Source organism: Emydura macquarii, unplaced genomic scaffold (assembly GCF_026122565.2).
Source record: "Emydura macquarii macquarii isolate MOO-44397 ecotype Brisbane River unplaced genomic scaffold, CSIRO-AGI_Emac_v2 contig_1253, whole genome shotgun sequence".
Classification (NCBI taxonomy): domain Eukaryota; kingdom Metazoa; phylum Chordata; order Testudines; family Chelidae; genus Emydura; species Emydura macquarii.
The window spans coordinates 10,681,655-10,704,359 of NW_027131390.1; the positions used below are offsets into that span (position 1 = coordinate 10,681,655).

At 43.7% G+C, this 22,705-nt stretch overlaps 1 protein-coding gene across 1 annotated transcript in view; it reads right to left on the reverse strand.

The window, feature by feature from the left end:
- Nucleotides 1-9,770, reverse strand: part of RNF128 (ring finger protein 128) — a 47,745-nt gene extending 37,975 nt beyond the window's left edge. The window contains exon 1 of the mRNA XM_067548142.1: nucleotides 9,312-9,770. Within this exon, the coding sequence (XP_067404243.1) occupies nucleotides 9,312-9,738 (427 nt within the window). The 5' untranslated portion in view covers nucleotides 9,739-9,770. The remainder of the gene's footprint in view (nucleotides 1-9,311) is intronic.
- Nucleotides 9,771-22,705: the final 12,935 nt, after the last annotated feature.

A 22,705-nucleotide genomic window follows, 5' to 3' on the forward strand; every position in this document is an offset into this window, starting at 1 on the left:
TTTTCCCAAACACAAGGCACTGCATTGTAGCTGAGAGCTAAGATCCTATTGCAGCTGCAACACTATGGCTCATCCACGCTGTGGAGAAGCCACCATATACTGTATTGGTCTCAGCTAACAACCTGGCATCAGACATTGTAATTAATATTTATATGACAGTTGTGTGTGGACACAAGACGTTTCAAGCTCAAGATAGGGAAAAAACTATCAAGCAGATTTTTACTTGGTGCAGAATGTATTGAAAGAGTTGCAGATCCACCTGTGCTCTTTTTGCAGCTGCTGTGTCTGGTATGAGCAGAGAGCCATGCAAAAAAACCACATCAAGACATACCTGAGGTAGATAAGGGTAACCACATTTGACGTTGTCAGATAACTCCATTTTCTACCATGGACAATCTCTATGGTATTCATAATGTGGGTGCATAGATTGTTGAAAGACTGTACTTGAAGAGTAGTTATCAATGGTTTGCTATGAGATTGGAAGGATGAATCTAGTGAGGTCCTACAGGCATCTGTCCTGGGTCCGGTACCATTCTACATTTTCATTAGTGACTTAGATAATGGAGTGAAGAGTATGCTTATAAAATCTGTAGATGACACCAAACTGGGAGGGGTTGCTAGTACTTTCGAGGACAGGATAAAAATTCAGAATAACCTTGACAAATCGGAGAAACGGTATGAAATCAGCAAGATGAAATTCAATAAAGACAAGTGCAAAGTACTGCACAAGTAAAACATAAATGCACAACTACAAAATAGGGAATAATTGCCTAGACACGGGTAGTGCTGAAAAGGATCTGTGGGGTATAGTGGATCACAAATTGGCTATGAATCAACAACGCAATGTAGTTGCAAGAAAGACCAATATCATTTTGGCATGTATTAACAGGACTGTCATATGTAAGACATGTAAGGTAGTGCCCCCCTTCTGCTTGGCCTTGAGGCCTCAGCTGGAATACTGTTTTGGACACCACAAATTAGGAAAGATGTGGACAAACTGCAGACAGTGTAGAGGAAAGCAACAAAAACTATAAAAGATTTAGAAAACATGACCTATGAGGAAAGGTTAAAAAACTGGACATATTTAGTCTTGAGAAAAGAGGATCGAGGGGGGACCTGCTAGTCTTCAAATATTTTAAGGCTGTTAAAAAGAGGATAGTGCTCAATTGTTCTCCATGTTCACTGAAGGTAGGACAAGAAATAATTGGCTTACTTTGAAGCAAGGGAGATTTAGGATAGATGTGAAGAAAACTATCTTTATAAGTTAGTCTAAGTATTGAACAGACTTCCAAGGAAGATTGTGGAATCCCTATTGTTAGAAGTTTTTAGTAACAGCTTAGACAAAACACCAGTCAGTGATGGTGTAAGTACTTGGTCCTTCCCCAGCATGGGGGGGTTGACTAGATGAACTCAAGAGTTTCCTTCCAGCCTCACAGTTCTTAGGAGTCTGCTTTCTTTTAAAAGGAGCAAAGGATTGTTTATCTACCATTCACATATAGTGTAAAAAACCAGGCTACTTTAACATATACCAATCACAACACTTATCACAGATCAAGCCTTTACTCTTTTAAAGTTTAGTTTCCTTTATTGCTCGTTTCTAAAACCATACTTCATAACAAATCTGAACAAGACACAGCTAGTCTTCTTTCTGACTACTGCTTCCTCTAGTAATTTAAGAGAGATGTTTTCACTTATGCTAGCAGCAATTAATTTTTTCAGTATAAATTTTACTATTGGCATTGAAGGTTTTAACCTCACCACCTTCCAAGTTTAGGCTCTCAGATCCTCTTTTAGTCCTTGTTTGTTAACACAGGATACCCCAGAGACTGCCTCTTGACTTCTACGTCTCATCAAAGCAACACCCCTGCTTGGCTAGCTAATCTTTCCTTAATACATTTGTTAGTTATATTTAGCCAATATCTGCACAGCTGTGTTCCCCTCAGGTCTAGCACTCACAAAACCAGATGATATGCCACTCACGGCCAGCAGAGTCATGATCTGAGCATTGGAAGAAGTTGAAAAAATGATCACAAACGGACCAGTGGCCTGCAAAGAATCTTTCTTGGCAGATCTTCAAGACATATTACTCTTAACATTTAAGGAATTTCCACTGCTATTAATGTACCTGACAGGAAAACCACTTAACATCATGGTTCTTTCAAGTCTACTAAAAAGACCTTTAAATTTAACTGAACTCATTTTATGTACTTCGGTCTTGCTCTGTTTTAATCTTTCCCTAAATCAAATGTTTGCTTCTGAAGGCCAATGTAAGTTAGAGGTCAGCAATTACTAGCCCATATAATTGTACTTTGAAACCATATTCAGCCTGCCACAGAAAGGTACCATCATCTTGAAACGAGTATAATTAAAACCAAAGTTTACTAGTTGATAAGATTCAGTGCTTATGACGTTACTAAATAAATATTACGCCAGACTCCATCAAATCCTTGGTATTTTACATACTAAAAGGTATTAGGTAGGATTTTATTATATCTGATTTGGCTATTTTTGTATTGTGTGAATTATTAATGGCAATTTTGACAAATGGATGTACCATTAATTTCAAGATAGAGGACTCATGTAAACAAAACATTTAATCTGGCTCTCAATCTGTACACACTAATTAAATAATACAAGCCTCTTAAAGTGAAATGTCTAAAAATAAATGTTACTTAATGTACAGGAATGTTTGAGCTTTTAAAGAAGAATGCTACCTAAATGATAAGCTTGATAATCAATGGGAAAAAGTAGTCATTTATTGCACGTCTAGAAGATAAGCCTGTATTAGGAGTTGGAAAGTTGTCACAACAGAGATGTGTGAAAGAGTCAACATATTGTAGACTACACGTGTGTAAGTCCATCCAAGAGGGCTTTTGTTCTTTGTCTGGCAGCACATGAAAGTTTCCATCCATAACCTCTTAATGAAGAGGAAAACAGTTTGTATGTTCTTGTATCGGCAACAGTATCTCACTTCAGCCCCACCTGTTTTCACCATCATTTCCTCTACTAAAATCCATTCTCCACCAGCTCCGATTCTCCCTTAGTGTTCCATGTTTGCCTACAATATACTTAGAATCAAACCAGCATATGTGAACTTTTAGTTTCAAATACCAGGGAGCTGAACTTCTCCAATTTATTTAGGTTTCAACCAAAAAATGAGCTGAAAGTTTACTTATACAAAGTTGATCTTTGGAGAAGCCCCCATCCTCTGTTCTGAGTGCATGTTCACCAAGATGGTACAGCTGAAGCAAAAGCAGAATCTATACTAGGAAACTGTAGCTTTAATTCATTTTCAGTGAGGCTGTATTAGTTGTACCAACAGTGGTAGCTGTAATTAGATAACAGCAACCCCTATCGTATCAGTTAAGTTCATCATCACACTACGGGTTTGTCTTTCCTGCAACAGTTACCTTGAGTTACTCCAGTCTAGTGAGCCTAGTTTGAGTGATGGTGTAAGTGACCACACTACAGAACACCCGACACAGAGTGACTTGCTCAGTACTTACTGAGTTGTTGTAACTCAAACTGTTGCATCCCCACTGCATCATAAGCTAATGCACTGGAACTTCAGCCAGACCCCACTCTCACAGGCCAGCTAGCTGGAGTTTAAAGCACTACTTAACTCAACCTAGCAGTATGTGGACATGAGTCAGGTGGGGCAAAACATGAATTACAGCTCAAGCTAACAGTGCAGTGAAGACAAGGCTTACGACTTCAACTGTTGTACAAAAGGCAGAGCTGCACTGACAGTGAACTACAACTATAAAATTTCCTAGTGTCAAAAAAGGCACAAGAGTTACTGTATTAACCTGACATTAAGTACTTCCCCAGACAAACTACTCGAGGGCTTGAAGATACAATGCCTGACATAAGGATTTAGTTCTGCATGTGGGAAATTAATTCAATCTACATTAGGAAAATGTATACACATTTTTCAGAAACAGTACAGCACTCCTGCTAGCAGTTTAGGTACTCATGCAGACAGGCCTCTGGCATTTTCAGCAACTTGTCTTGGGGCATTTTTAGCAGCTCATAAAAGTCCAGTTTCTTTATATTATACTGAAGATGCTTCAAGCCCTGTTTACACTACTGTTATCAGTGTAGTTGTACACTTACTGGAAGATAGATTTTGCACTGGTGTAGATGCCACCTTAGAGAATTAATTTCAAAATTTTTCTTGACATCAAGACAGTTTCTCATTGGCCTAACAGAGACCAGATCCTTCCCCATGAGAGGGCATCCTTCAGCAATGTCTACGCTAGACTTGTTCTTTAAGGTTTCCCCCATATTGCTACTACCAGTGCAGCTCAGCCAGTGGGAGCACAAGTGTACAAAAGGCTCTGCTGGCCACTGATGTTTTGCAACTGGCATCTAATCCTGCCCAGATGACAGTGGGCAAAATCCTGGCAGCCTCTCTACACTAGGATTCCCACTGTTACTCTGTCTGGAGGGGTCACACCAGTGATACACATGGTGGGAAATTATGATGTTAAAAAAAAAAAAAAAAAGAAAGAAAAAAAGATCACAAGATAGCCAAGGCCTGCGAGTTAGTGAGTAAGCTATTTCTGTACATGTTTTTCCTTCCCTGTTTCAGTCTGTCTTCTTGTTCCAATTGTGGTTCTAGATTGGCATTACAGGGTCCATGTTTAGGTTGGCAGCAATTCCATAAGATATGCGCTTGCTCCATTTACAAGTGCTTTTTCCAGTTGTCAGACCCACAAGATGAGCCTGGAACAAGAGTTAAACTGGTTTCTTTCCTTCCCAAGCATCACCACCTGTAAATAAAGGTTCTATGAGTCAGATTGTGCCCATGGTATTGTTAATGGACATAGTAGCATGGACAAAGATAGCTGACGGAACTCAAGTAATTCTGTTAGTGATGCAGTAGGAGTAACAGAATCCACTTCCTCCTGGGTACTGCTGTGAAGAGCTAACAGCTGCAGTGTGGTCCAAGTCAGCAGGCATGACTGACTACACACAAGCACTAAAAATATTAAGGTACATAGAGTTCATTTTTAGAAGAGAACTGTATTTTTATGTCTTCACTTCACCTTTACTTTCCTACTACTCCTTCCCCAAAGAACATACAGTGAGACACTGCCATTCCCTTCTTCTTGGCAGAGAATTCCACTTCTTCTGTTGCCTTGTCAACAAAGTTTCACTAAACCACACAGAATCACCAGAGAGCTCTATGCACCACTTCCTCTGTATTCCTACCCTCTGCTAGAGGCCAGACAAACTTTCACCATCCCTGGCAAGCCGGGTGATTGGGAAGAGAAGAAAAAGGCCTGCATTGTCAGTGGCAGGCACAAGGATATACGGTAGTTGGAAGACCAACAACAGAAAATATAATAGGGGAGAGCAATGGAGGGAAGGGAGAGACAAGAGATCAGAAGACTGAGTAAAGGTAACGAAGCAGAAACAGTGAGAAATAGGAGACAAAACAAAGCCAGACAAAGAACACAATGAGAGAGAATAGCAGCAACACAGATTAGATGCAGCAATCGTCAGGGCATAATGCAAGGATTCATAAGGTACCATGTGTCAGATATTACAGAGCAACAGTTTCAGACAAAAAGATTGGAAGCTGCTGGTTTAGAACTTCCTGTTCTATTTTTTTGTCCATACTTGGGCCTGAAAGTTTGAGTATACCCCAGGGCACGTAATACATCATGCTGGATCATCACCACGCCTTGAATGATTGCGGTATGAGACCCTTAGCCTAAAACTCAAAACTACACCCAAGGGGCAAAGGGGAAGGAGAAGATTCTTCGAGCACAGTACACACCATGGAGAACATCTTCTTCAATTAAACTAGCCAAGTCTCCTTTTACTGGGATTTTAAGAGAAAGAAAAATATGTTGTGTTGGCAACTGGCTGGCTAAACAGATTAGTAAGGAGATGCTCCTGCCCCTGGGGCATTGGTTCAAGCCCATGCTTAAGCCCATGCTCTGGCAAGTCTGTTTAGGCCACATTAGTCTTTGCACTGTGTTTTTAAAAGTCTGCCTGCAAAGCTCTTAGCAGATATTAACATCCAGTCACATGGCAGTGAAACGCCTTTCTGAGAAGCTCTGTCAAGAGAAACCAGACACATGCCTTCAAGACACAAGAATGAAGTTGTATATATTTAACACATCCACCGTTCTCAAAGGCAACATACATCTTGAAATGAAGGGGAAATTACTCCTTGTCCACCTCAACCTCCATGGACATAATACAGGAGGAAAGTGTAAAGTGACTGCCCTCTGCACTTCATCTTCTGCCAGCTTCCTATGGCAGAATTAAGAGCACAAGATTTAACATGCTGTCCAGAACCAACAAAAAAAGACTAATTTCCTTAAGGCGGGGGTTGTGTTGTTGAATCTGTATTTCACCATGCACACCTATAATGTTGCATCAATAAGACAGTTTTGCAGAAGTGCCATCCCTTGGTATTTAAATAGTTGCAAAAGAGGCATGCTAGTTTGGAGAAATCCCTAAAGGCAAGTCCACAGGCCCTCTCCAACGTAGTTTCTTTTCAGAGGGGAATTCATGCAAAACATGACTCATGTTATGCTACAAGTATGTGCTACCTTTATTACCGATAGCAACTAGGTTTCATAGACTGCTATCACTTTTGCCTCAATACTTCCTGAGTGATTAGTAAACTCCGTGGTGTTAACTTTAAGTAGGTTTTACAAAGGTATCTATTTAAAAAAACGTAATATTATCTCACCTACCTTGTTTCTCTAACATATTGAAACCAACACAGCTACAACACAGCATGTAACTCTGCATGTCACAGATGTTTATGTGAATTGTGTGTGTACCAAGGAGATTCTTAAAAGGGCATTTGGAAAACCGGGGGTCACCAGTGTATTTGTTAAGTTAAATAGCTACCTGTACATGCACACCCACTCTCCGCACACCCCAACTTCATCTATAGATCACAGGGAGTAAAAGGCAAGGCAAGATTAATGTATTTATCTTCATTAAGTCCAGGAACTTACAAGACTGAAACCCCAAGAGTGCTTTATGAAAAAACACACCGGGGAAAAGCCACACAAATGCCATTAACACTAAATAAGTAAAGAAATAATATTTCCTCATTTTCACCAGGTGTTTCTCAGGTTTTATTTGGGAGAAGATCTCATTTGTAAGATTGATTAACTTTTCCTCTCAAGAAAATACAACCACTCCCAGAGATGTGCCCTACATATTACATACAAAGACCAATAAAGTAACCTGCAAGTTTTAAGCCATGCTGTTTCTGTCTGTTTGCCCTTAGTTACCATTTTGCAATATTTGGTCCATAAAAAGGGCTTTCTTTGAAGTGTCTACTTTTTCTATTAACAGAGACTTAATGACCACTCTGGTGCTCAAACTTAAGGTATCTTCCCATGTAATATTAGCTTGATGGTACAACCACGACTATCAAACTCTTAAGTTTTCATTTGCAAAGAAAGTTTGAAAAAACACGCTCACCATTGGCAAATAGGAAACTTTCTCTGGCAAGTGGAGGGAACCTATGCCATTAACTTCTGCAGAATGTAAATTTGCTTTAAAGAAAGGCTTGATTCTTGTACTGGAAACACCACGTAACCTCTCAAGGGACAAGCTGCCAGGCACAAAAATGAATTCACACAAAGATTACAGGGCGGGACCCACACTAATTCAATTCCGAGTTTATTGTTGTGTGGGATGTAGGGAAAATTGTGACAAAAATAGAAAGGTCTGGAAGAGTTATCAGGCTTCAGAGCCTCTCTCTCTCTGGCCCACCTAGGTAGACTAATTGACTGAAAAGCAGAGTCTGGCAACAGTTAACTAGATTAGTAGCAATAAAAAGCCAAACAATTCCCACCCGCAGCCCATATGTCTGAACACATGCTGCCATATGACAGCACACAGCTCCTCCAGCCCAGAGAACTCAGGCAGCAACCTGCTCAGCCTTAAGCTGCTCTAATAGCCTGTTTATTTAGCATTGTTATGTATTAAATCAGAAATTCAACAACAAAATGCCTTGAACAGCAAACTCATTATGTTTAGGCTGATACTCTTTCCTGAACTCATACCAATGTAACAGGAGGGTCAGCATAAGGATTTCCTCCTGTCTTTTGAAGTAGATCAAAGTCACTGGAGGGGACTAGTAAAGACGTCATCTGTCCATGGCCAACACCCTGCTGAAAACTGTTTCTTGTTCATTTTCACTCTGCTACAGCTTTGGAAAGTTCTGAGCAGTAAGCACTGGAGCTGCCTGGAGATTCAGGACTGCACCAGTTCATGTTCAGAAGGTTATTTTCAAAATCAAGAGCTAGAATACTAGTTAACCGTCTTTCCAGATTCTTCCTTTTCCCCTTACAGCACCACCACCACCATTCCCCTACGCTTGCAATCTTGGCAACCTCTGATCATCACCACTTTATCCCCCAGATCCAACCCTCCCAATTCCTATTTCTACATTGCCCCTGAATATCTTCCTTTCCATCTGACTGCGGAGACAGTAGCACCTCTACATGCCTGGCTTGTCCCACTCATCCTTTCCACGTGCGTTCAGTTCAAGACACAGCTGCCAAGACAGCTTTCCGGTCTACCCTACTTTTAGTCTTTGCAATGATCCTTAGCCTCTCCACAGCAAGGTCAGGCTCCTTCTTGCCTCCCCAACTCCACCCCTGCCTTCAGATGCTCCACATCCTACCAGTCCTTACACTCCCCTTATCGCCCTTCTGTCTCCTCCGCTTGTTGTCTGGGGCTTTGCCCACGCTGCTGCCGCTGAATGGCTTCTCCTTCCCATCGGCACAGGGCAAACTCCCTCTGTCTTCACACCTCGGAGAAACTACCGGAGCCCTCGCTGGTAGGGAGAAGGATTCGCGATCTAACGAGGGCAGCTCGCTGGGCCGGGTCGGTCGTTGATGGATGCCGCAGTTTGGCCGCCGGCTCAGCCACACGCAGTCAGCTTATCCTGCGCCCTGCACAGCAGCACGCAGGCACCCCCAGGAGGGAATCCCGAACGGCACTGGAGACCCAGCCCGGCCCCGTGGAAAGGGGGAAGCCACCGGCCTCCCCCGCGGGGGATCGCAGACACTCCTGGAAAGAGGCAGCCACGCACGGGGCGAGCAGCATTGCCTGGGAGTGGGGGACGCCCAGCCAGAGCCGAGCACAGCTCGGGGCCGAGGGGTGGTGGGGCAGGGGCGGTGCCCCTCGATGCCCACTGGCCGGGGGACCTGGCAGCGCACCCCGGCGGCAGCGGACTGCAGGGATCCCCGCAGTCCCCGGGAGCTAAGCCGGGAAGGGAGAGGGCCCGCTGCCCGGACCCGAGCCCTCCGGTCACTCACCCGGGTGCGACATGGGCAGCACCTCGGTGCCCGTGCCCCGGTAGTTGTAGATGACGGCCCCCGCCGCGCCGCGCTCGGCCGCCAGGCGGATCTTGTCGGCGAAGGTGCAGCCGCCGCCGCGCTGGATGAAGGCGAGCCAGGCCGGGCCGGCGGGCGCCCGGCTGAAGTTGGTGAGCGGGCTGCAGGCGTTGAGGCCGTCGGGCGGCACCAGCAGCCCGGCCGCCCGCTGCAGCGGCGAGTCCTGCCCGAAGAGGCCGCTCTCGCTCGCGTTCCAGCCGGCGCTGCGGTTCCCGCCGCCGCCGGGCTCCTGCCACGACACGTTCAACCAGGCGGTCCACACGGCCTGGGCAGCGGCCACTCGGCCCGGCGGCTGCGGCTCCAGCCACAGCAGCGCAGCCAGCGCCAGCAGCGCGGCCGGAGACAGCATGCCACCCGCAGGGCCCAGGCGCCGCAGCCACTGGCCGGCGCGCTCGCAATCTCCGCGCACCTCACTGCGGGCCCGCCCACGCGGCGGGGCGGGGGGCGGGGAGGAGAGCGGGGGCTGGCCCCGCCCCGCCGCAGCCTCCCCAGCCCCACGGGTTGTAATGTGGGAGGGAGCCCTGCCCGAACCGCATCACGGCTGACCGGGGGGGGGGGCTGCACCGAGCCCCCTCCGCCACAGACACCCCATCTCCGGGGAGACGGATGCACTGAGATCCCTCCGCCGCAGATGCCCCCAACTGCCACTACACCAGCCATGGGGTGGCAGTGGGACCCCTCCAACAGACACCCCGGGGGGAGTTGCAATGGGACCCCCTCTGCCCCAACGTCCCCCTCTGGCCTAGTGGGGCTGCAATGGGACCCCTCTGCTACAGACACCCCTGTCCAGCTGGGGAGCTTCAGGAGGACCTCCCCTGCCACAGACACCCCCTCTGGTCAGGGGGTGCAGTGGAGCCCCTCCAACGCAGACACCAGCCACAGGCCAGTCCTGAGGCAGCAGCACTGAGAGCCTTTTCCAGCATGGAACCCCCATGTCCCCATCTGTCTCCCCCCAAATAGTTAGTAGGAAGCAGCACTGAAACCTGTCAAAGGAGCTTCTCCCTTAGGGATCCCCCAATAGCCAGGGAAAAACTAGTTCAGGAGCTCCCCCCACCAGACACCCTTCTCCATGGTGATACCCCAAGTAGGGTCAAGCAACAGCCCCTGGAATCCCCCTGCATGGGGAATCCTTGGGGGGTTCTCCCCAACCAGGAAGAGAGCAGCAGTCCCCATGAGACTTCTCACTGTCCCCATCAGGGATACAGCACCAGCACAGGGAACATCCACAGGGGACTTCTGGGGGATTCCCCCATCTCAACCAGGGATGGGGGAATTGCCTCATTGCAACAGTGCCAGATTGCTCTGCATTGTTATGCTGCAGCTCTGTCTATCCCATGCCCACCCTGCTTTGCATTATTGATCTACTGTTTGCAGAGCACTTGGTAAACGTAAAGTGCCATATAAATGCTACCTATTATTATGTATTTGCACTGTGTAAACAATGTTCACTCACTGCCTATTGTACTTTGCCTTATTAATATTTTATAGAAAACGATCACTTTAATCATACTCTTTTTTTATTCATGCACTATTAGTTCTTGTATTATTATTACTAGATTTACATAACATAACTTGCAATGCAAATTTACATGCCCTTGGTTTGGTTCTCTATAGTAGTGTATTGTTTTCTGGGTTTGTTCATATAGGGGCATGATCCTGCCAGTTCATAGTCACAAGGTTTACACGTGTGCTCAGCTTTAAGCACCTGATTTGTCCCACTGGTTCCACATGCCAAAGTGTTAGAAGGGCTGGGATCTTAAAGAGTCCCACTGATGGGCTAAGCACCTTGCAGAAGCATGTCCTATGGAGATTGAGGGAGGTGAGGAGTAGAGGGGAGTTCATTTTCATTGACAATTGTCAATATGTTAGGACCGGATCCTGCAAGTTGCTCCATGCAGATGGACCCCTGTGCCTGCAGGAAGCCACACTGAAATTAATGGGGCTTCGCATACACAAAGGTCCCCTTGAGCCAATCAGTTTGCAGCACAGGGCCTTCCACTAAAAACTACTGTTCATGGACAGCAGACATGTGCCCAGAGACTTGGTGAGGAGCACGTATTTAATAAAGAAGATACACACTTTAATTGAACAGAAATTTCTCCACAAATCATTGTGGAAGGTGTGTTCTATTTATTCTTTAATGATGGAGTTTGGGCTGATCCTGAACCTACTACAGCTTATAAAAAAATTCTCATGAAATCTGATGAAGCAGGAATGGGTTCCTCTGCCTTACACCTGTGCAAAAGGGGTGACAATCCTGCAAACACTAACGAGTGAGTAATTTTACCATGTGAATTGCCCCAATGGATTCAGTGGAATTTCTCACATGAGTAAAGATCCTCATGTTCAAGTTTGCAGGATCAGGCCCTGAATTTGGGAGTGTTTTATCACCACTTTACACAAGCATGAGTAAGTATGTAAAGAGTACATTCAATAGAAGCAGAGTTTGGCCAATACGGGGTGGGATTTTCAAAAACATTTAAACTATCAGGCAGTGAAAACTCACATGGTTGTTCCATGGCATTAGGGGAAATTCCAAAATGCTTTGAGCTGAGAAGGGAAGATTCAAATGAAGGACATACTCCAGAATTAAAATAACATCAGGTACTACACCTGTTCCTGAATCCCTTGACACTTCGTGTAGTTTTATAACAACATTTTGCTATTTAAAAAAAAAAGTTTTTTCCTTCCCTGTTTCTATGCAAAATCCCCACACAAGCAACAAGGGAAATGGATTGGCCACACAGTAGAAATAGTGAAATTCACTATACACAAAGGGCTGTCAAATATACAAAGCAAACAAACTGAAAAGTATAGAGAGAATTTTTTCCCCTTTCTCTGATCTGTTGGACTCATTACATCGAAACATTACAACAGCGGGTAAAGAAAACAGAGATAGAAGGATGATTTTTTTAAGTTAATGGTGTCCCTTTAAAACAAAACTCTCTAGCATACCTTTTTACCATTGCTGATACTGTGATTCTTGAAAGCAGATGAGGATTTTTTTCCTGAATAAGGCTTGATCCTGCAAATGTTTATGCTTAACTTTAATCACATAGTCTCAGTGGAGTCAATGGATTGAAGCCTGGCTGGTTTGAGTTTTACCATTGACTTCAATTAGGTCAGAATTTCCCCCAATGCCACTACTCATTTTATTCTGAGTGTTTGCAAGATTGTGGCCTAAATCTTAACACAGTGTACGCTGATCTCCTGGTAAGGAATTCAGCAGTTTGTATGCTACATGTGGTTAAAGAAAAACATGAACATTTACAGATTTTTACAATATTTTGAGGTCAGGATACTAGGCAGGTCAGGATGAGGGGAACCCTGCAATTAAAAAACAGAAAATATGACTCAATGCGCAAAAATACCCTGGTCACTTCTGGCTGACACATAAATGTCTGCCAAACAAATGAGTCTGTGACTAGAGCATTCTCATTTGCGTACATGATTGCTGGTGACTTTGTTCACTGGCTTTGCCACACACCAATGTTGCTAGCTGGCTTGGTTCGGCTGAGACTCACAGTGAGACTAGAAGACCATTTTCGTTGGTGGTGGTGAAATGGCAGTGAACAGAGTAGGTACTAAAGCCCCATTGGATGTCTATGTAGAACAGCTGAAGTATTGTCCTAAAGATCAAGGAACATTCAAAGCTCACTGAGCAAATAATTTTTTTCTAAACTAAACTAAACCACTGTCTCATTTCTTATTACTCATGAAAGCACAGAACCATAGAATCATAGGACTGGAAGGGACCTCAAGAGGTCTTTTAGTCCAGTCCCCTGCACGCAAGGCAGGACTAAGTTTTATCTAGACCATCCCTTACAGGGGTTTATCTAACCTGCTCTTAAAAACCTCCAGTGATGGAGATTCTACAACCTTCCAAGACAATTTACTCCAGTTAATGCAGATAAATTATTTCAAAATAAAAATTTCAGAAAAAAGCAATAGTCTATATGAAGGTAATCAACATGCCACAGCCTCCTCCCGGTCCTGCAATCAGTTCTGCATGGGTGCAAAAATCTACTTAGAAAACGTGACAGGGCTTTAGGAAGGGACACTGACAGAGATCTAGATTTTTAAAAAGTTTTGGGTCCAGTCAGACTTGGGTTTTTCACAAAGATAGGAATCAAAACTTGGGTCTGGGGAGTTTGGAGCTGACGTTTTGGTTCAAGCCCAGTTCTCCTAAAACTACTCCTTACATCAATTTTTTAATATGATTCTAAAATAGTGATTGTATGACTAGACGGTTGATTACATCCATTAAATTAAACGTTAAATTTTAATGTTATTTTAGTCAGTTTGTTGTTATTTTTTGTGAACAAAGTTCTTGTAAAATACATCAGGAAGTTTGGTGTCTTTAGCAGGGACTGGATGGCTCTGGAAACTGCCAGCTGGCTATCACCCCCCTTTCCTTGTAGGTCACCAGTTCAAAACTAGCTCAGGCTGGTAATAGACGAAGTTAGTGCTCTTTGGCAACTTATGTGAAACGAGTTTGTGATCTCAGTCTGGCTCCTGGTGGCCAAATATCCACAGTACAGTTGGGAGTCTCAGAGTAAGGAGTGCATGAACGTGAGGCTGAATTCCACCCTCTTTACTACCTAGTACAGTGCTGTTACCTGAGTGCTGCAGTATGTTGTCTACAAGGCAGGCTTTATGGCTATGATTACAGACATTTCGCAAACATTTATTTTACTTGGGCCCAAGTGATTTGCTTTCTGCTCAGGCAAAATTCCCCCTGACTTCAAAAGGGTAAGCAAAGGGCAAGCACAAATAGAAAGTTTGTTCATATTGTGTGGGGAACATATTTCAGCTTGGTGATCATTTACACTGGGAAAGGGGGAAAGAATATTGAAGCTGATAACATTCAGTCCGAAGTAGTATTTGTTGGAGGATCTCAGCACTGCTTGGAACTCGGAGAGTCAACATTGCTACCCACCAGCAGCCTGTCTCTGCATTCTTTGCACAGCCAAAACTCCTAAAGGGGCTGCTTCCTCCACTCCATGATATTGGGGTAACGGAGTGGAGAATCAAGCACAAGGGCTTTCCCAGTAGTTTGTGCAAGGAAAACAGTATCAGGGCCCAGAAGGACATATGTCTAGCAGTTAAAATTTGAACATCATAATGCACAATTTAGAACTAAAAAAATGTTACATGCCCAAATGTTAGAACCTTCCTGAGTCTGATTTCATGCTGAATTCATTTTCTTTCCAGGATGATGCATTAATAAACACATCTGAAACATTACTAAGGTGTGACCCCCTACTCACCCTTTTGTAGCCTAGGAAAACACCCTGTACAATCATTGTCAGCCCAATTACCATCTATTCACAACAAATAAAAAGGAGAATTGCCAAAAGCAATGGGGGATTCCCAGGCCAGCCGGGAGAAATAATCCTTCCAGAATGTCCTGGGTCAGCCTCAGGGCCTCCGCAGTACATGAAGGGGTTCTTTGGTGCTATTTCCCTTTCCATAGAAAATGACCATTTTACATATTGGAGGGAGCTTGTCTAGTGGTTAGGGCGGTGGATTGGAATGCCTGACTGCGACTTTGGACAAGAGTCATAACTTTCTGGTGCCTCACTTTACCCATCTGTAAAACTGGTCCAGTAATACTTACAATACAGGCGTAATCTAATAACTACATGGCAGGAGAGTTGTGATGCTTCATTTCAAAAGGTTTTGAGCTGCTCAGAAGCAAGGCACTGCAGAAATGCAGTATCCCATTTTACCATTGCATAAGCAAAAACGATGTGGCAAGCAATTACTGGTGTGTTCAGAAGTCCATTCATTCTTCAGACCTCCCTGTGGCATTGGTTTAAGTCTGTTTGAGGGTGCTATGGAAGGGCTTTTTGTCCTGTCTCTGTAGTTGTTTGACTTCATTGTAAGATTTACTATGTGAAGAATTTAGTCTGTGTAACTTTCCTCTTCCTTCTGAGGTGGGTGGAGGTAAGTCATTGAGAAGGTTTTATAAAGTGTGCTTTGATTTTCAGATAAACAAAGTGAAATCCGGGCTGCATTGAAGTCCATGGGAGTTTTGCCATTGACTTATTATGAGGCCAGGATTTCACCCACACCCTTTATCTGAAGCTTTATCTTATTTAAGTAAATATTTAGGCACCTTTTTTCCAGTGTGTAATATGTGCTTGCCAAATAGGGATGGCACTAATGTCAGGGCAGCCTAATTTGGTGAATTCTTACTGATATTTGTTGTATGAATTTGCCTATGTCATCATTTGCAAACCTGTAGTTTGTGTTGTATCAGTCCTTATTATGGACCACCTTGATGTTCTTATCAATAGATTCTACATAGACTGAAAACCTTAAATCTAGTTCTAAACCTCTTCAAACTTTGGTGCATTTCAGAGTCAAATACCCAAATCTGAATCCATCCCATTCACAATGTGCTGCTACTTCTCCTTTATGCCGCTTTTTACTTCCCTCTTTTTCTTCTGCAATAGGTTCCTGTTCCTCCTGGGGGATTCCCAGGCCAGTCGGGAGATATAATCCTTCCAGAATGTCCTGGGTCAGCCTCAGGGCCTCCTCCCAGTGGGACATGCATGGTAGAGTTCCAAAGGAAGCCTACCAGAGGACATCTTTATCAGGTGCCCAAACCATCTCAGCTGACTCCTCTTGCTCTGGAGGAGTAGCGGCTCTACTCCGAGGCTCTTCCAAATAGCTGAGCCCCTCACCCTATCTTGGAAAGTCAGCCCAGCCACCTTCGGAGAAACCTCATTTCTGTCACTTGTACCCACAATCTTGTCCTTTCGGTCATTATCCAAAGTTCATGGCCATAGGTGAGGATGGAGACGTAGATTGACCTGTAAACCAAGAGCTTTGTCCAAACACTTAGTTCCCGCTTCACCTCCAGAGATTGGTGCAGTGTCCGCATCACTGTCGCCATCGCACTAATCCGCCGGTCAATCTCATGCTCCCGCTTATCATCACTTGTGAACAAGACCCCTAGATACTTAAACTCTTCCACTCAGGGCAGGTGCTCCCCCTTCACCTGGCGAGAACACTACACTTTCTTCTGGGAAAGAACCATGACCTCCGATTTGGAGGTGCTGATTCTCATCCCAGCAGCTTCACACTCGGCTTAGCAAAGAGTTAGAATGTGTATCAGAGATCACAGGTTGAAGAAGCAAGAAGGACATCATCATCTGCAAACAGCAGAGATGGCACCTCCAAGTTCCCATACCGGATACATTCCCCAACACGGCTGCGCCTTGATATCCTGTCCATCAATATCATGAACAGGAGTGGGGACAGGACACACCCTTGGCAGAGTCCAACACCCACCTTGAATTAATTCGACTTAATGCCAAGAATTTGGACACAACTCTCAGTCTGGGAATAGAGGGACTGGATAGCATGTAGCAGTGGCACTCCCGCAGCACTTCCCACAGGACATCTTGAGGAATGTGGTCATAAACCTTCTCCAGGTCTACAAAAGAAAGGTAGCAAATTCCCACGACCCCTCAAGAATCTGTGAGAGACCAAAGTGCTGGTCTGTTGTTCCACGTCCGGGATGGAAACCACATTGTTCCTCCTGAATCCGAGGTTCAATAGCCTCTTCTCCAACACGCTGGCATAGGCTTTGCTGGGGAGGCTGAGAAGTGTGATTTCCCCTGTAGTTGGAACACACCCTCTGGTATCCTTTTTTAAAAATCAGGACCACCACCCTGGTTGGCCAATCCGCCTTCCATGCAACATTGATGAGGCATGTTAACCGTGACACCCCGACTTGGGGCCAAAATTTATGAGAACAGTTGATGAGGATTCAGTATCATCACATCTGAAGCCAGCAGCTTTGGATCTGATCCTCGCATCCTTAGCCCATCTCCACTGAATAACTAAGATGAGAAAAAGCTCCTTTAAAAATGAAAAAAAAAAACCAAAACCCAACAATCAAAATTATAGCCATAAACGAAACCCAGGACTGAAGAAATGAGATAAACCCAGGAACAAATGCTGTAAAAGACTCTTGCTAAAAGACAATAGGCATCGCACCTCTCTGTATGGGGGGGGAGAATTTTCTCCCATTGTCTAAAACTGGGACTCTGCCTTAAATAACAGCTGCAACAATTTCATAAGAAATCCGAGAGAATTAGTAATGCCACAGCAATTCCAGACTTTCACCCGCAGCTGGGCAGTCACTTAATCAGCTTTCTATCATCCTATACACTTAAAAGGCAGGTCAAGATTCCATGTTAGTATGGAAGTACGAGATCATTACAGTTATATGCGGACGTGACGTCTTGTGCATGCTTTCTTCCTTCTACGAGATGTGTGCCCTTAAGGGATTACATTTTCTGCCACTTAATCTCAAAGAAAGGGGTCAATAAAAAGAGCAACAAAATCACTGGAGAAGCATGTAAATTAAAATGAAGCTGAATGCATGATACCAATTATAAGCACCCTGTAGCTAGAAAAACATACAAAACACCAACTAACAAATCATATAGGAATGCCTATAAAGAGGTGCCAAAAGAGGGCCAGATCATGCAGCATACTCAGTGACCTCAACCCTTTTTGGCTTCGCTGGGACTTGGGGACACTTAGCACCAACCACAATCAGGCCCGAGACCATTGATTCACTAGAGTCTTTCCTCAGTAGAAGGGGAATTTCCATTCATTGAATCAGTGCCATCTACTTCCCTCTTTAGTAGCGGATTGTGCAAGTTCCTGCCCAGTCTGGGGATCTAGATTTTCCATATAATGCAAATGTGACACTGTGAGTTCAGCAGTTAAAGAGCATCAGGAGACTGCAAATCTGACCGTGTCCTCATGAGCAAAAAATACTGCACGTGGGCCCTTGAGAAAAAATGAATAAGGTACAAAATGTGATATCTTTTTCGGCCAATTCAGACACACCCATACACAAGCTACTGGACCAGCAGTTGGAGCGACATGCATAGCCAAATTCTGGTCTCACTGCAGACATTTCAATATTACCACAATACAAAGTGGACAAAATTCAGCACTGACTCATGCCTTGTGAAATCACAATTGATTTAAAAAAAACCTGCAGGGACTTCAATGCATGCAGCTGAGCAGTACTGTGGCCCTGAGATTTTTTTTTATATAAACTGCTAAAAGCTGAAGAAGGGGATTTTCATCTTGAAAGCATGGCTTTTAAAATGTACAACCATAAAAGCTCAGATGCTCAAGCTAACATCCCCCTTCCCTGGCATAAATGGGATGAGGTTGGTGGCAGAGGGTGAAATTCTGGCTTCTCTGAAGTCCTTTGGAATTTTGCCTTTGACTTCAATAGGGCTAGGGTTTCACCGGTCCCAGAGTCTTTAACATGGGAACTTGTTTTTCTCTTTGGCCCACCAGATGCCAGATCAGATGACACTTTGCAAGATGTACCTATTGTACCAGCATATCTCAATGGTAGTGGTGGAGGGAGCAAGTGATTTGTTAAAGGATTGTCTGGAGAGGATTGAGAAGCTGAAGAAAGCTGGGATGGGAAATGCTGTTTGTGGAGGCCTTATTTTTCTTTGCCCAGATTTACATTTCTATCCCGCGCAGGCACATACTTCATAATTTTATTGAAATTATGTTTTAGGGCAAAAACACCGTCCACCAGCCAGACTTCTAAATAGGTGCAGTTAATAAATGTAAATACATAAAAATGCACATTTGTCAATTGCATGAAAAATGTGTGTGAAGCCAAACACATCACCAAAGTAGGAACCATGACCGTTTCCAACGGCAAGTGACAACGTTCCAGAACAGCACTTGGCCTGCTGCACACAGAGGAGCAGTGTTGCTGAACTGGTTATGGAAGGCATCCTGGTTCACACACAGGGCATTGTCAGCATCACAGAACAGAAGCCTCTGGCAATGGCGAGCAGCCATGATTAAACAGTGTTCTCTCTCTTTGGTAGTGCTCTGGAGCGGTCTAAATCAAAGACCAGTTTCAGACTTTTTGTTACACACTTTTTCTGATTTATTGAAGAATGTTATTTCAAACAGTGACAGGCCCAAGGTGCAATGTTTGGGTCTATAAAGCTAAACTTTCCAAAGGCCAAGGGAGATCAGGCATGAATTGTGGAAACTTTAATAGAACCTTCTTCAGGGATCCTGGTACAACTGAAATATAAGAATGCAGTGGGCCAAATTCTGCCCTCATTTACATCTCAGCCACATCGCGTATGGCTATGAAGTAAGCTAGGAGACAGAATATATAGATCTGGATATAGTCTCTCTTTTCTACCTGTAACACTGCATAGCCATAAAGTGAATTAAAGTGAAATGACTCTGCTGTGGAGTAATTTTGATATAGTATTTTGAATCAATTTATATACCAGCATCTTCCCTGTTTGATAGCATTCAAAAGCTTTTTGTACAAGTAGCACACTAGCGCTCTTTATGTCTCAGCCAGACAATTGGATAGAAAGGCAGGACTTGACTGCACCCCGAAACGAAAATTACTACACGATAGCTGGTCCATGTTAGTAGAAAGAACTTTTGAATGGCTAGATACATGAATAATACAATATTTAGAGGTCATTTTTGCAGATGTAAAGGTCTGCTCTAAAGCCCAGTGAAGTCAATGAAAAGCCTTTAATTGACTCCAACGGTTTTAGATCAGGCCCAATCTCTGGCCCATGCTTTGATGGCACAGTGATATGTGCTATATAAAAACCTTAGATCAAACAATCAAGTCTACTAGCTGAGAATTAGACATAATAGGAGGAAAAGCTTATTGAACCAATAGTTTCCCCCTCTCCATTTCAATCATTTTATTTTATTTTTTTAATTTAGACAAGGAAACTAAACACCATGTTTCCAGCATATAACTTGGGCTGAATTTTTATTTAACTACCAGTCTGTAAAAGGCTAATGCAATTCCAGCAGCATGACTGATAAGCTTATAAACAAAGGTTAAACTGACTGATAAGTGACTGACAAAAGCTGCATGAGTTCTCTAGGATGCAGAATACTTGCCAGTAATTGGAAGTTAACTCTTTGTCCTCTGGGTCATCTTGTTACTGGACAAGGTTTCCTTACAGTGGGGAAATGATTCACAAACAATTCTACTTCTCTCTCCAGCGTCCACATATAACTAAAATATGTAGGGTAGGCATAGCCGTGTTGGTCCCAGAATATTAGAAGGACAAGGTGGGTGAGGTAATATCTTTTATTGGACCAACTTCTGTCCGTGAGAGAGTCAAGCTTTTAAACTATACAGTGCTCTTCTTCAGGTCTGGGAAACAAACTCAAAATTAGCTGAAGTGAAAGACTTGGGAAGGGCCTAGTGGAAGGCTGTAGATAAGATACCCCACCACACACTTATGTTGCTTTGGCTACATCTACACTACCTCACTTACAGTGGTGCAGCTGCGCTGCTGTAGCGTTTGTGGGGGAGATGTGCTTGTAGTGGATTAGTCACAGCCCTGAGCAACATAAGTTATACCAAAGGAAGCTGTAGTACGGACAAGGTCAAGTTGGCTATATAGTCCCATAAGAGGGCTATATCCTGATCTGATTGGCAAAATTCTCATTGACTTCAGTGGGACCTGAATTTAGTCCTCACTGTTTATGCTTAACAGTACTTGCTCTGATGCATAATCAAATCGCAATGGGCATTCATTCAAAACAAGTACAGGACTCTTACGTTTGACAGCCGAGCAGGTAAGGAATAAAGACACAGTAATAAATGTCATTGGAATTAGGGGTGGGATTTGGTAACCTGGGGATATTTAAGATCAGGATCACTCTTCTGTTGGTGACAAGGTTTGATGAACTTGCATATGCCTGACCTGAAGCTTGCTGTCTCCTTCTGCCTGTGGTCCTGAGAGAAAGTCCCGGTCTTCAAGGACTTTCTGGGCTGCCTGTGGAGCAGCGAGGTGGGTGAAATGCCCCAATAGCAAACTACGTGGGTGAAACCAATCACTCCGCTTCTGACATGAACTCACTGAGGAAAATGATTAAAGACAAAATCATCATATCAAACGTGGGTGAACATTTTTCACAAACCAATCACTCTGTAGCTGACCTATCAGTCCTCATTCTCAAAGAAACCTGCACCCCTCTTTCAAAAGACAAGCCTGGGATCTTAAATTCATAACTTTGCTAAACACAAAAAATCACTACACACTGGATTTATGGCTTATTTCAAGTCTTTACCCCACCATACCTTGAAAGATCCCTTGAAATATCTGTTAACTATTTAGGCTAAACAACCTGTTCCATCTTGTATTTAGCTGTGACACTCTGAGTAAGTTTCCCAGACCTGAAGAAGAGCTCTGTGTAGCTCGAAAGCTTGTCGCTCACTAACAAAAATCGGTCCACTAAAAGATATTACTTCCCCACACCTCGTCTCACTACTATCTCGGGACCGACGCGGCTGTAACAACATTGCGTATTACAATGTGGAGAAGCAGGCGCTAACCACTCTTCTGGGGCATCTGAGAATGAGCTCTCAACACACAGGGTTCCTGTTGGCTTTGTGCTTTGCCATGTGGCCATAGCAGCTCTTAAATTTGATTATGAAAATGCGTTGTGTCCTTTTTGATGCTGTATACATGGGGGGGGAAAAGCAGCTTTCACTGTAAACATGAGGCCACCTTTGCCATTTTCATTGATAAAGGGGACAAATTCATCCCTAATATAACTTCGTTGATGTCGGGGATGAATTTGGCCCCTTGTTTGTAAAAATGAGTCATTGCACTGAAACAGGATTTAATGCAAATGCAAATCCATTGGATGGATTTTGTATACCCTTAGAAGGCGAGCTGTTCAAACTACAGCTGTTCAAAACAAGAATACAGTGATTGGCCATTACTGTGGTGAGAGCTCAAATAATCAATAGAGATTGCTGAATGCATCGTGAACTGTATGAAACACACTGAACAACTGATAGTGGTATTTTACGGAAGGGGGAGAATAAGAGAAAACTCAGTTAATCAGAAGATAAGTTTGTACTAGCCTTCAAACAAAAGATAAAACAAAGGCAGGCGCTTAGGCCACACTTTCCTAGCAGGCACTGAGTCAAAAACCATAATGACCTATTTTGAAAGAATTTTTGAGATAACAGAAATTAGGCTTTGAAGCTGCAGAACTGTTCTGAAGCAAGTTTGAGAAAAAAATCACCACCAGCTTTTTCAAGTACGATTGTAGATTAGGCGAGCTGCGTGAACAGAGGGAAACATACCGTTGCCAAACATGTCTGATATAGCTGCCAGAATGTGATTTGCTTTAGGAGAATGGGACGCAATCACCACTAAAAGTTTTAGTTTTCATATAGGCTGCGGGTTAATATATCTGCCACAGAAAAACTTTCAAAACAGTAAATACTGTAG